Source organism: Archocentrus centrarchus, chromosome 2 (assembly GCF_007364275.1).
Source record: "Archocentrus centrarchus isolate MPI-CPG fArcCen1 chromosome 2, fArcCen1, whole genome shotgun sequence".
In the NCBI taxonomy this organism is placed as follows: Eukaryota; Metazoa; Chordata; class Actinopteri; order Cichliformes; family Cichlidae; genus Archocentrus; species Archocentrus centrarchus.
This window is the reverse complement of record NC_044347.1, coordinates 10,683,209-10,697,324: the sequence shown is the minus strand read 5'-3', so window position 1 is coordinate 10,697,324 and position 14,116 is coordinate 10,683,209. Positions and strand designations below refer to the sequence as shown.

General features: G+C 40.5%; 1 protein-coding gene across 1 annotated transcript in view; it reads left to right on the top strand.

Annotated features, from left to right (window-relative positions):
* The first annotated feature begins 6,546 nt into the window (after window positions 1-6,546).
* LOC115794835 (kinesin heavy chain-like) overlaps window positions 6,547-14,116 on the top strand; it is a 32,403-nt gene continuing 24,833 nt past the window's right edge. The window contains exons 1-3 of the mRNA XM_030750501.1: window positions 6,547-7,144; window positions 10,153-10,240; window positions 11,106-11,179. Of these exons, the coding sequence (XP_030606361.1) occupies window positions 7,019-7,144; window positions 10,153-10,240; window positions 11,106-11,179 (288 nt within the window). The 5' untranslated portion in view covers window positions 6,547-7,018. The remainder of the gene's footprint in view (window positions 7,145-10,152; window positions 10,241-11,105; window positions 11,180-14,116) is intronic.

Below are 14,116 nucleotides of genomic sequence, written 5' to 3'. Positions count from 1 at the left end.
ACAGCCTAAAGCTTTTATATGATGAACTGTAAGATGTGCTGTTTTCTTTTTCTTTTCTTTTCTTTTTTTTTAGTAAGGGAACAGCGATGAAACTGACATGAGTATGAGTTCACCATAACAGTAGTCACTCCAGCTAAGTGTTCGTTTGTATTGGGGGGGAAAAGAAAAGTTCAAAAACACAGAATGAACTTTACCAGCAGAAAGTGTTCAGTGTCCCACCCCCCCCGAGACCCCTGCCGGCTCCACCAGTCACCTCTATGACAGAAAAATCATGCTACTTGGAGATCCAGTTTGGTCCTGGAGAAAGGTCTGCTTCTGGGTTTATCAGGTCTACTTTATGAACAAAAACATGTTTTTTGTTTTTTTTAAAGTGTTTTTAGAAGGAAAAATCCACCCACAGACACTTAATTTTCCAAAAACTCCCCTCTGAGTGCCCAGCTGGTGAGTCAAAATGATTGGTTGGCTCACAGAAAAATAACAGGTTGTTGTTTTTAGAAGATGTTCATCCATTACTAAGTAAAAATTATGAAAAGTCTTACATCGTCCAGGTTTTGAAACATCAAGATATTTGTATCATTTTTTCCTTTTTTGTCATTGCAAATTCAGTATCATTAATGGTGGGCTTCTGAGGTTGAGCCCTTTCTGTCAGTATACTTATGTGCACTGTAGTAGCTCTGGTCACTTTAGATCTACATATATTTGCAGAGTTTTTAACTGTTAAACTGGAACAAGCCCACATTGCAATGTGTTGTGAACCTGTTTAGGCTGCAGAAATGGCCACATATTGAGGTTCATGGTGTACAGAATCTGTGGGGGTGCATCGTGAAAAAATTTGGTTATTTCTTGTGGTGGCCCATGACTAATTTAATGATTTCATTGGCTTGGGGCTGGCGCTTTTTTTTTTTTTTTTTGTAGTTTCTGAGCTTTAATGCAGAATAATGGAATGAGGAACCGGTGCCTTTTCAGGACCAGCCTACATTTTGACAGCGTTAGGTGAAGTTGGAAAGAAATTCATGGCAGACAGAATCTGTGGGGCGCATCTGTGGTGATCCCTCATTTAAAGAAGTTATTGGCTACAACTTTGGAGATAACTTGACATCAGAAGTCTTTCTTTGGTTCTAGATTCAGCTCCCAATAACAGTGACACTGGGCTGGTGAGAAGTCAGTTCTTTTTTGGTATCTTTTGAGTACCAGCCTATATGTCAAAAGGTTTAAGGCTCCTTTATGCAGTTGGGGTCATTTCAGTGGCAGGAAATTCATTTTGAACAGAATTTGATTCGATGTGAGCAGTTCCAAATTGGGGACTGGCAATTTTTGGTTGCCATTGGCACCATTGGTCTTTGGTTGAAATAACATGATTCTGTCTTGTCCAGTCTTGGTGCTTTTAGCCTACATTTTAACAGGTTTGAGAACCCCACATGGGTTGCATTACATAGTAAATAACAGGGTAATTTCAGTGAACACAATTTCTAATAGTAGCCCAGTAGCGGATGTCTCTGGCGTCAGTGGTTCCAGTTTTGTGACTGGCAATTTTTGGACAGGCCCTAGATTTGGCATCAGTTTAATGGATGTCCTGTTAACAGGGAAGCAGTTCTGCTTTGGTACCTCTTTAGGACCAGCCCACATTTTGACAGGTTCAGCTCAAACTTTATACAGTATTAGTTTGTGGAAGTTGGGATAACTTCCTACTGTAGTGTCTCCCACCAGTGGGTCCAACTGACAATTTTTTGAGGCCATGCTTGTGCCAGTTTTTTTGGGACCGATAATTGTCCTTTTTTGGGGCATTACATCTATAATACACTGGGTTTTGAACTACTTATTGTTGTCTTTGAGACCCTAGGCCACACTTTGACAGTTTTGAGGCACTGGAGGTTGGGGAAAGTTTCTTGGGAATCATGGTGGGACAGAAGCTGCATGTCTATGTGAATTCACTGTGACTTTCTAGTGGTAGCTTCCTCATATAGCCATTGATGTCTGCCGTTTCAAGTTTGGGACCAGTATTTTGTGTCGAAAATGCACGGAACTGGTTCTAGATTGGGCAGTGGCAAATAATAAGTGGGAAAAATGTATCAGTGGTCTAATTAAGACTTCTTCTGTGTCTGTTTTTATGAGGATTTGGAGGGACTTTAAATCTGCAGATGGCATAGCTGCATGCTCTGCTGGCATAAGTTTAACTTCCTGTCATGCTCATGCTTACATGTTGAAAGTGATTTTTGTTTTTGTTTTTTGGAGAACTCTCTTGCTCCCTGATTACTGAAACCATAAAAACTATATTCCTACGTGCATATAAACACACTGTGTGCTGTTTAGAAGACCGTCTGGCACATCCTGTGTGGAAATGAGGCCCTGCTCTTAGAACGACAGGTTTAACTCGCTGTTGGAGGTCACAAAAACAGAAACCACTACAGCTGGAAATTCAGACAATTTCAGTTTGCTTTGTGTTAAGCTTTGGCCAGTTAACGTGGGTGGATTTTTCCTTAAGCAACAAAAATCGCAGGTTGCATCGAACGATCATGTCATTGATTGTCGTGGTGCTCTTTGTACAGTGACTGTTTTTATTTTTGTTCTCCATGACTGTCTTGTTTTTGCCACCACAGCTTTCAGTAGAGTAACTGACCTCAGAGGCATCTGAAGCAACACTAACTGGGCTTTCAAGAGCAGTGAAGGCATTTTTTTTTAATTTTATTTTTCCATTTTAGGGGCCTTGTTGTTTGTTTTTCATATTGATGTAAATTATTTATGTACAGTACTCCATATTTATTTTAAGCTTTACAAATATGCTAGATGGCAATAATACTACCAAGAGTTGAGAACTCAAGCCTTATATGTGTATATGTATGTTTTTTTTTTGTTTGTTTTTTTTTAACAAGTGAATCGATCATGTATTCAGAGTCCATTACAAACAAAATGTCATAATCTGTTTTATTTAAGAAGTGAACATTACAGATAACATTTTTTTTTATTACAGTGAGGCTTTTTGGTCTTTGTGTTTTTACTTGTTACAGATTGTGTCATGGTAAAGAAAAAGAGCGTACTATTTATGAATATGCACGTCTGATGTTGGTAATAAATGCAGTCTGAACACTACAAGTTATCAGCGTTTGAAGCTGAAGAGAAGAATCATCGGTCTGACAGTATTGGAAAAGGATCAAAACCACCAGGAATCACTACCAAGTGCAATATTACCAATCGAAGGCAAAGATCAACTGCTTCGAAACACTGCGTCTCTCGTTGTTTGGACTCTTCTCTGTTACCTGTTTTTTGGGGGGGTTTTTTTTTTTTGTTTGTTTGTTTTTTTTGGGATAGTCTTTTCAGATGCTCTAACCTGAGAGCAATGAAGTAGACATTCATATGTAGCTTTATTTTTACACCCAGGCCACAACTGCTAACCCAGTTAGCCTCAAAGTTTGAACTAAAATGCCCTTACTTGAACTTTTTACTTACAAATGCCACAGTTTTAGGCAAGAAACCTAATAATTACAACCGTAAACCAAATAATACACTATTAAGAGAAGCATTTCCCCCTTTGTCAGCCTGTAAAACAAGGGGTGCATTGGTATCGGCCAAGTATTTGTGTCTGTGGTAGATTTACCAATATCTGTATCTTCAGTAGCTTTACCGATATCGGCCAAATATCCATATCTTCAGTGGATTTATTGATATTGGCCAACTGTTCATATCTTCGGTAGATTTATCGATTTCGGTATTGGCCAAATATCCATATCTTTGGTAGATTTACAGATAACAGCATCAGCCGATATTTTGCAAAGAAGAGCTAAAAAGACTTAAAAGCACTTCAGTTAATTTACCTGGCACAAAAGGCGAAATTTTGTGCAACAAAGAGGGAAAAAAATAAATAAAACCAGAATTGCTTTTTGAAACATTTTCTGTTCTTCCCTGATGAAAACACTACTATGACTACATATTCACAACATAACACGGAGCCTCTGAGTCAGATTTTCAAACTAATTTCCATGCTCTTAAGTCAAGTTGTACTGTACCTTCTGATGAGATGTCTTGCTACCTTCTGGTGCTTAGTGCACTCTGAAAAACTGAGGATGTTTTTGAAAAGCAAAATTTCTGTTTTCTTTGGAAAAAACATTAGTATCTAAACATGAATATGAGGCGTTGTGGTTGCCTTCATTATAGCAGCAACAAGCAATACCTGTGAAGAATGTGTTTAAAAACGCCGTTATTTTAATTTTATTGTTTTTTTTCCAGCGCCCACCCCTTTTGAGAGTCCAGTATTTTTACTGTAAACCTTTTGGAGGAGATCCTCCAGCTGTTTTCCAAAATGTGACATTCGCTGTGGAGAACACGAGCTCTTTCAGTAAAGTTCATTCTGCCTCTTCTCCCCCTTCTCTCTGCCTTTTTTTTTTTTTTTTTTTTTTTTTAGGTTTTTGTGCAATGACATGCAGGCTCCCGGGCTCTTGATGGGAACCCCATGTGTTACGGATCTGCTATCGGTATCATGTTATTTGTGGTCAAGAGTTCAAAACATTTTTTGTGTTTGAGGTGGTCCGTGCAGTCTTATTTTACCATCCCTTCTCCTTCCACCTGTGATTATGTGTGAGGTGTGAGTGTGATTTTTATTTTTTCTAGTGTTTGTTTCTGCTCTTTAAATCTCCCACCCTTTCGTTGTCAGTATTTTATTTCTTCAACTTGTAATTAAGTATATATTTTCTCACTAATATATACTTTACAAAAAATAGACCTGCGTGAAGTATGATGTGCACTTGATTGGTCTTGTTTTTTTTCTTTTTTCTTTTTTTTTTTTTTGCGCATTAATGTGGGCTAGGGATAGTTTGTCAGAGTCCATTATTTTGAGATTGTTTGGACTTTTTTTTTAATGGTTTGATGTACGCAGCATTTTTTTGTAAATATTGTGAAACATTACAGGTCATGCAGTGATGTAACATTTTGAATAATGTTGCACAGATGTTTAAGATATTAAAAACATGGTCACTCTTACTTGAATTATTTGGTTTTCATGCCTCTTTTTTTAGCTTGTTTTTCCAGGCTTGTCATTAAATATTGAGGAATTTATTGAGAAAGTGTGGCATAAAATTATGAATCTAACTTAAAGCTTGTTGCACACTGACCTCCAGTGGAAAAACAGGAAAGCACACTTGTATACTACATTGAATCAAGTACAAATCCAGGATTCTTAACATCAATAATATAAAATATAATTCCCCTTACCCCCACTTACTACTTACTTTTTTAAGTAAGTAGTACTTACTACTTAATCTTACTACTGGGTCTATGTAGTAGCTCTAGAGCTCTCTTTTCATTAAAGTGACTTTTTACAGTTAGAAGACCAAATGGTTACAGATGAAGGTTAACCAACTAACTATTTGGTTACAAGTAAAGGTAATGGTTATCCTTTTAATGTATTATAAAGGATTAAAATATGCTGTAAGCTTAAGGCAATGATTATGGTTGTTTTCTTAAGATAGTTTAATATCCATGTTAGGCTGTGAGCTTACCTAGGATTGACATATATTTGTTAAAGCTAAACTAGACAATTAAAACTCTTCAAACATATTTTTTATTAAAAGTGTCTTTTTGCAATCAGAGGACCAAATGGTTATTTGATTTAAATTTTAAACACATTTAAAAATTAATTATTAAAAGTACAAATCTAGCTAAGGATTAGCAATAGCTAACTAGGCCACAAAAGCTGTTTTTTAATGTTGATTTTTTTTTTTTTTTTTTACTTCCATTGGAGTGTAGCTGTAGTGTTAGCTTATTTAGGACTAGCTTATGCATTAATCAAAGCTAGATTAGCCACTGGGATTTTTTTTAAAGTTTTTTTTTATTGTTAAAGGATCAAATAGTTGATTAACCTTTATTCTGTATCTATATTACCTTATAAAGGATTTAAACATTTATTAAAAGTATATAGTTAGCTTAAGGTAATAATTAGCAATAGCTAGCTAGGCAGCTATAATTGCTTTCTTAAGGTTGATTGGCTACATTAGCCTACCTAGAACTAGCTTATATGTTTATCAAAGCTAGACTAGGAAGCTAAAGTGAAACTCTTAATGAAACACTTTTTTTTAATGGACCAAATGGTTGGTTGTTTTATTTTTAGTATCTAAAAATGTTTAAAAATAAATTATTAAAAGCATAAAGCTAGCTTACACTGATTAGCGATTGTTAGTTGTAGATAGAATGTATACATTTCCACAGATAAAATAGATGAAAATAAAAAGCTATTTTATCCATTATCTTAATTTACCTAAAATACTATGCTGGCCATAACAAAGTGTCAAAAAGTTGTTTGTTTTTTTAAAGTCATCTTTGATTACTTTTGTCATTTATATATTCTAATTTGAAAACAATGACCTCTTGAACAAGCTGATGTTGAAACTAATAAAATATAATAAACTAGTTTTAAATGAACAGGTTTCATAAGGAAAAAAAGAGCAGGTTGAGTGCTCGTGCATGTGAGTGATGATGGTGCTGATGCGAGGCGCAGGCACGCGCCGCGGCATAAAGCGAGAGCGCGCCCCGATCACCGGTAAAGGACGATGCGGCTGTGTGCGCGCACCCTCTCCGGAATCTGTCTTCCCGCAGAGCGGACGGCTCCCCGCTCGGTCCTACTCCGCCGCTAACAAACGCGTAAAAAAAGCCACGCTTCTGCGCGGCTGTCGGTACCACCGCTGCGGAGGGAGGAGGCCCGTACGCTACACCGGAGTCCGAGCTCCAGTCTTGGACGCAGCGCTGCGGTTTCTCGGGTTTGGCCATGGCGCAGCGGAGGAGGCGTAGATGAAGGACGCGTTGCGCATCGGCTAAAAAAGCTGGAGGAACTTTTCCACTGTTATAATTCCTCTGAAAACAGATGTGAGACTCCTTTTTAAAAAACGGGAAAAATCCTAGTTGGAGCGGGGAAGCAGAAAAAACCAACAAGGCCCCCACTGGAGGTCCCTGAGCCTCCCTTTGGGCACCGCCGGACCGAGGGGGGCGGTGTAAACAGTGCCAGGAGAGGCGGGAGGAGCAGCAACAAGGAGCCATGGTGGACGCGGCGGAGTGCGGGGTGAGAGTGATGTGCCGCTTCCGGCCCCTGAACGAGGCCGAAATCACCCGAGGAGACAAATACATCCCCAAATTCAAGGAGGACGACACCGTGGTGATAACGGCAAGTCTGCACACTCACTGCTGTCACCTTAATGCTGTTGACCTGCGTGTGTGTGTGCGCGTGCAGTGATTTAAAGGAGAAGTGACCTGCAGACTGGATGCCAAATGCGCAGTGAGCCCGTGGGGGTGTAAGGAGTATTATAGCAGTATTTAAATACATGTTTACAATAAAGACTCAAATCTGCAGGAGCGCGTTTGTGGAGACTCCACACCTGTATGATGCTACAGCCTAAAAATGTATTAGACTGCTAAAAAAAAAATAAGGGAGTGCTTAAATAGCACATCAGATCTTCATGAATAAAAATTCAAGCTGAAAATCGTTCACAAACACTTTGTAGCAAGAAATGAAGTATAAAAAAAAATGATGAGCCAGTGGATGGGTGTCGTGGAAGATCTCCTCCCACACTAGATCAGGGCATCACAGGATGTACTGATCCACAACATCTCAGAGGTTCTCAGTTGTATTCAGGTCTTGGGGAACAGCCTACACCACCAGTAGGAGCCCAGGGCCTGCTGCACCAGCATAGGGGTTAGCAAGGATCAGGTATTAGTACTTAGTATTCCCAAGGGGCAATCAGTTGTACAGTCAGCAGGACTCACACAACCATCATATACAATAAAGCAACATTAACATTAAGATCATATTGGGTTATTTAAAAGACCAGTGGCAGCTGGCAGCCAGAGAGAAGCACCTTAAACTCTTCTAGTAAGCCAGGATAGACTGGGCCTTCTTCAAAGTCCTAACCTTATGCAGGTGAGGAAGGCCATGCATCACTGAATCACTGCCACACCAGGCATGCTGCATGAAGTTGGAGGCAGGCACCTCCACACTCTTTAACTTCTGTTATGTGCTCGGTGTGAGCCTGCTCTGGTGGACCTGCTAGTTCTGGTATTATCGAGCTGCACGTTGCTGGGCTGTGAACGCAGGGCCTGCTAAAGGACATCAGGCCCTCACGCCACCCTCTCGGAATCTGATTCTGGCAGACTGGGCAGTAACATGCACGTGGGTATCGTGCTTGGGCTCCTGCCTACTACAGGCCTGTCCAGGGTTTCCTCATGCATCTCCTCTGCACTCTTCCAAGCTGTGCTGGGAGATGCAGCACACCTCCTTGGATGGATGTGGCATCCTGGAGGAGCTGGACTGCCTGTGCAACCTGAATGGGCTGCAGGTACCACCTCGTTCTACCAGCAAAAAGCAAAAATGGAGAAAATCAGTCTTGCTGTTGCCTCTCCAGGTGCACCTGTTCTCACTTTGATTTGATCCAGAGTAGGGGGGATGGATTCACAGTGGTTTCCTAACTGGACACACTGATACCACTGAAGTTTAGCTGAATGTGTTGTTGTGCTGTGATGATTGAGTGTTATTTTTGAACAGTGTGCTAATCGTGTAGCGGGGAGTCTGAGATTCAGTTAGAGCCCCTCGTAGCTTCAGCCAGTGGATTAAACACAGACAGCCTCACACAACTGTCCAAATCTCTTATTAAAAAGAAGTCTGACCTCAATCATCTGATGCTCAGATGCTTCAAAAACTCTCCTCTCTTTATTTTGCATCGGGACCTCTCATGAAAAACAGAACAAAGTGCTCTTGTTGTTCATAATGGGCCTGTTTGCACAGCAATGCACACCAGACTTAGTCTTAGGAGCTTTCCTCTTGACTAAGTCTTAAAAAAAAGTTATTTTTCTATCAAATCTGCTGTGGACAGAGAAACAAACAGTAAATGGAGCCTTCCTGTGTGTGAAGATGAAGCTGTGCCACCTCCATCAGCAGCCCTGCATTATTCATGCCGTTGCCCAGAAACAGTTTCTCCTGCATCGGGACAAACTGCACGTTGCCGCCTCGTGCCATCAATCAGCAGCGTAGAAGCACGTTACCAACAATTCACGCGATACTGTCTGTGTCAGGGGTTTCTCTGCTTTATGTCGGGGCTCGCAGGCAGCCAGAGTGCTGCTGCCTCCAAGTGCTGAGAGCTGTTTTTCTGGCTTTTCCCCTGAGAGCAGGAGTCAGGAGGTGGATGAATGATGGATGGGAATCACTGGGGCGTTTTGTAGAAACAGCAGAGATTTCTGGCCCCGCTTCACCTGTTTCCAAGCAGCTTGTGAAAGGGAGAGGATCAAGCCTGAAGAGGCTAAAAGCTCTGAAACATGTTGGAGACAGCATTTTAAATAAGATCAGTATAGAGTGGAGAAAATCCAAAACAGGTAATCATACACGTCCACAGAAACATCTGCTGATGAGGCACCTCCAAGGATGGTTTGAAGCCAGGAGCGTGCAATAATAAAAAAGACCCTGCAGGCATCTGTTTTGTCCATAAACTGAAGTTTGGCTTAAAAAAGACATTTGATACCTTTAATTAAGAAATCTGTTGTGTCTGTTCTTTGCAACAGGCACAGAAAAAAGTCTCCATCAGCATTTAGACTGATTGCAACAAATAATGGTGGAAAACCATGACTATTTATACACCAAAGACTGATTAGAACAGACAGGAAGTCAGACTAACACAGGACACGAAGGGACACAAACCTTCAAAATAAAAACAGGAAATAGTGATACAGACATAACAGTTAACAAAATGAAGAAACAGCTCGAAGGAAACACGCTGCACATGGAGACAGGAAGGCTGAGGGAGGAGCAGGGAGGAGCAGGTGGGGACACAGAGAAAAAAACCCAAAACACAGCATGAAAAACTGAAACATCACCACCAGATTCAAAGATGTTGCAGGAAATGAAGCTGGCAGGCTAGAATAAAGAGACCCACAGGAACCCAGAAATCCAGCAGCACTTGGACTAACTGTAAAACCACCAGCCACTACATTAGGTACACCTTGTTAGTGCCGGGTTGGACCCTCTTTAAATGAATTTATAACATATGTGCATTATCGATACAGTATCATTATGTATTTTTTTAAATACTGTGACTGGGAGCTGATGCGTCTCGTTTAGTTCTCGACAGCTGTGATGACTCTGAAGCCTGTCGCTGTTTTTTTTTGTCTTTGTGGCTTTGGAAACAGGGCAAACCGTACGTGTTCGACCGCGTGCTGCCTCCCAACACGGCACAGGAGCAAGTGTACGACCAGTGTGCCAAACAGATAGTTAAAGGTAAGAAGGTTTAAACCTGCTAAATTGATGAAGGATGGCTCTTATGCAACCGTAATCTAGCAAACATCTGCACATGGACTTAGTCTGCTGTTGTTTTACATAAAGGGGCCGTAGAAATGAGTTTTTACTAGAGCGTGGCTGATGCTGGCTTTTTGGGGCTGACGTTGATTTTTTTAGGCAGTAAAACTGTATCATTACATTTGCTGATAACCTTATTATGTATGCATATGCACATACAATATGTTACAGATGTATCCAGAGAGCAGCTGTTTAAAAAATTCTTCTCCCTCCATGGTTTGCATGTTTTAGCTGCGTGCCACACCTTTTATACTTCTGCTACCTTTACCTACACCGTAGCAGATCATCTGCCTCCATCTGACCCTATCCCAGCATCCTCCTCTGTCACACCGACCCTCTGCATGTCCTCCTTCACTACATCCGTGAAGCTCCTTGATTACAACTCCTCCCGCAGCCTCCTCTTTCCTACAGATGCATTTTAGGTGTTGAGAGATCCTTTAACACAGGTACTGAGCATGATTTCTAAGTCACAGGCAGGAGGACGTAGGAGATGAGGAGGCACAAATTAGAGAAACGAGAAAAGCTTGAAGCAAGCAAAGAAGTCACGGAGAAAAAATAAAACGGGGTGAGGACAAGGGGAAGGCAAATCAAAACTAAGGATTACAAAACGCAAGAAATTAACCTTGGAAAATCTCTACAGGTAGTAGCAGTAGATGGATGCGCTGGTGTTTACACATGTGAAGGTTTAATGCTTGAGAGAGAAGCAGTTTGCACTGTGTAGGAGATTCATGAACAGGGATCAGAGATGTCTGCTGTGTTCCACATTCGTGTGTTTGTGTGATTCCAGATGTGCTCGGCGGTTACAACGGGACCATCTTCGCCTACGGACAGACGTCCTCTGGGAAGACGCACACCATGGAGGTGAGACGCACATTAGATCAGGTGTGCTCTTAATGGGCAGGCGAGCAGAGGCCAGAGAAGGTCAGTGATGACGCGGCGGCTTGTCACAATCAGTAGTCTCAGCTGTGAGGCGAGCGGGCTGAAGTGACGGGGTAGGAAAAAACATCCACTCATGAAGCTTCGTTCTTCAAAGTTACTGCTTTTATATATTAAGATGATTAGTGCGGTCATCAAAGTGTCAGCATATGCTCCACTTGTGGGTACTTATTTTTTTTTAACTGTCAGTCAGTCCCAGTCCGAGCCCTTTGTGTAAAGACGTGTCGTGAGCTTTATTTTGAACCTTCAAACAGCTGGAGGCTTAGAGCACAGCAGGCCATTGTGTAACAGGCTTACTCCAAACAGAAAACCACTCAGCTCCGTGTGACGGTTAAGAATCGAGGAATCAGATGCCAGGAAGGTTAATGTCTGACTCAGCGTGTGTTTTAAAGGGGTGAAATTTACTCATTATTAGTAGAATTGTTCAAAGGAGGTCTGCATCATTCATCATGAGTGTGAATTACTTCAGAGTCTAATCCTAAAGCCTCTTTTTAATTCTCTGATCTGAGTTCTGCTTCAGTGTTATTAAGTTGAACTTTTAAATCCACCTCTGAACCCAGATGTACCTTTTAAATTCCTCAGGGGTCGCTTTAAAATTCAAGATTACGTCATTCGGTATTGACAAGACGAGGAGGGCGAATATGTAAACCAATCAATCAAAATAAGTCAGGGTAAAAAGAAAGTACCACCTCTGTCAATTTGTCGGTTTTACATATCAGGATGTGACGAAAAATAATCAGAGACCCCTGTGATAGGTGAAAATCTGCAAAGTATCAACATTAAATTAATTTTATTGTTTCTATATATTTTAAGGCTTCATAAACCCTTCTCACACTCCTGTAAACCTTTCCCAGTCTCTTACTACAACTTGAATGATGAAAATGATGAATTATGTAGCTGTGCAGTACTGATGGCGATGAAGCTGATGACGATGAGACGAATGCACAGTTCTGCACAGCCAAGAAGAGCATTACAGCTCTTCTGAGGGTACCGCTTCATCAGGTGCTGCAGCATCTTCGCTCTCGCCTGGAACTTCTATTTCCGCTAAAGGTGTAACTGATCTCTTTGTCTGAGTGATGATCTTAGTTATGGGGAGTTATATAAATATCTATACACTGTAAAATCCTGTGATATAGTGAAAACTCTGTATTTATATATATATATATATATATATATATATATGTTTCCAGAGGTATTAGGAGGGTATCAGCTTCTCTATAAAAGCAGAAGCGTTGGCAGTTTGCTGGTCTGAAGCATTCAGGTGTGTGTTAACAAAGACAACTGTGAGCACGGTGGTGGAGGGGGTCTTATTTTGCACCCACATGACCTGGATACCTTGCAGTCATTGAGTCAACAATGAACTCCTCCACCAACATTGGGAAATTAGGTCCTGAAACAGGACAATGATCCCAAGCACAGCAAGAAAAGAGAATTAAGCAGTTACAATGACCCCGTCGAAGTTCAGACCTCAACCTGATTGAAAGGCTGTCTTGGGACCTTAAGAGAGCCCTGCATAAATGAATGCCTGCAAACCTCAGTGAAATAATAGAAATGCCATAAAGAAGAGTGGACAACCACTACTCCACAGCAATGTGAGAGAATGATAAAATTATATTTGCTAATCAGCAGCATTTTGCTAATCCAAAATGCTGTTGCCCGTGTTCTCACCAAGACTAGAAAAATAGAGCATATCACCCCGGTTTTAAAGTCCTTACACTGGCTACCTGTAGCCCAGAGAAAAGACTTTAAAATACTTGTATTAGTTTATAAATCGCTGAACGGTTTAGCACCACAATACATTAAAGACTTACTTCCAGAACACTCAGGTCTTCTGGTTCCAGTCTACTTTGTATCCCCAGAACCAGAACCAAACATGGAGAAGCAGCTTTCAGTTTTTATGCACCTTTAATCTGGAACAAACTGCCAGAAAACTTAAAAACAGCCGAAACACTAAATTCCCTTAAATCAAGGCTGAAAACCCACCTGTTTAGAGCTGCCTTTGATTAGTTGCCTTTGATTTATTGTAATTGATTGATTGATGTTTTTAATGCTTTTAATGATTTTACTGCACATTTGTTTGATGTTCTTATAAACATCAAACTTTGAACTGCCTTGCCACTGAAATGTGCTACACAAATAAATTTTTACTGCACACACAGATGCATGCTAATGAATGATCAGGATAACAATGATCAAGTAGAATTTCAATGACCAAAACAGGTTGACTCTTACTAGTAACACTAACCACTGAGCAAGGCATATTATTTGATTGGTAATTCTATTGAAATTCTCCAAAAGGCATCTTTAAAACAAATGCAGTGAAAACCACCAAGAGTGCAATAAACCATTTTTAACCAGACTGTAAACATATTTATTTCTGCTGTTAAGCTTCTGTAATTTGACATTTGAAATGCTTAAAAAAATGAGTCTTCACAATTCAGATTTTGTTTGAAAGTCAATTGTTTTATTTTGTTATTTTTTGTTCAAATTTGGTCAAATTTATCAATCTCCTACAAATCATCTTTAATTGAATTCCGTTTCATTTACAGGTTTAGACACAATCACCCTTTTATATGAATGGGTGAGTGTGTCCATATGGGTGACTGGTGCTGTACATGAAACTGAATTGACTTAAAGAGAAACCCCCAACAATCAGACGATCCCCTGTGAGCAAGCTCTTGGCGACAGTGGGAAGGAAAAACTCCCTTTAATCAGGAAGAAACCTTCAGCAGATTGTAACGTCTGGGTTGTGTTCGGTGGTGAAGAGGAGGCGGCGGGCAGCCAAAAAAAACGCACAAGCACACTGGCACTGAGAATTTCAGTATTGCCCTTTTAATAAATGTAATCTTCACAACCTTATGA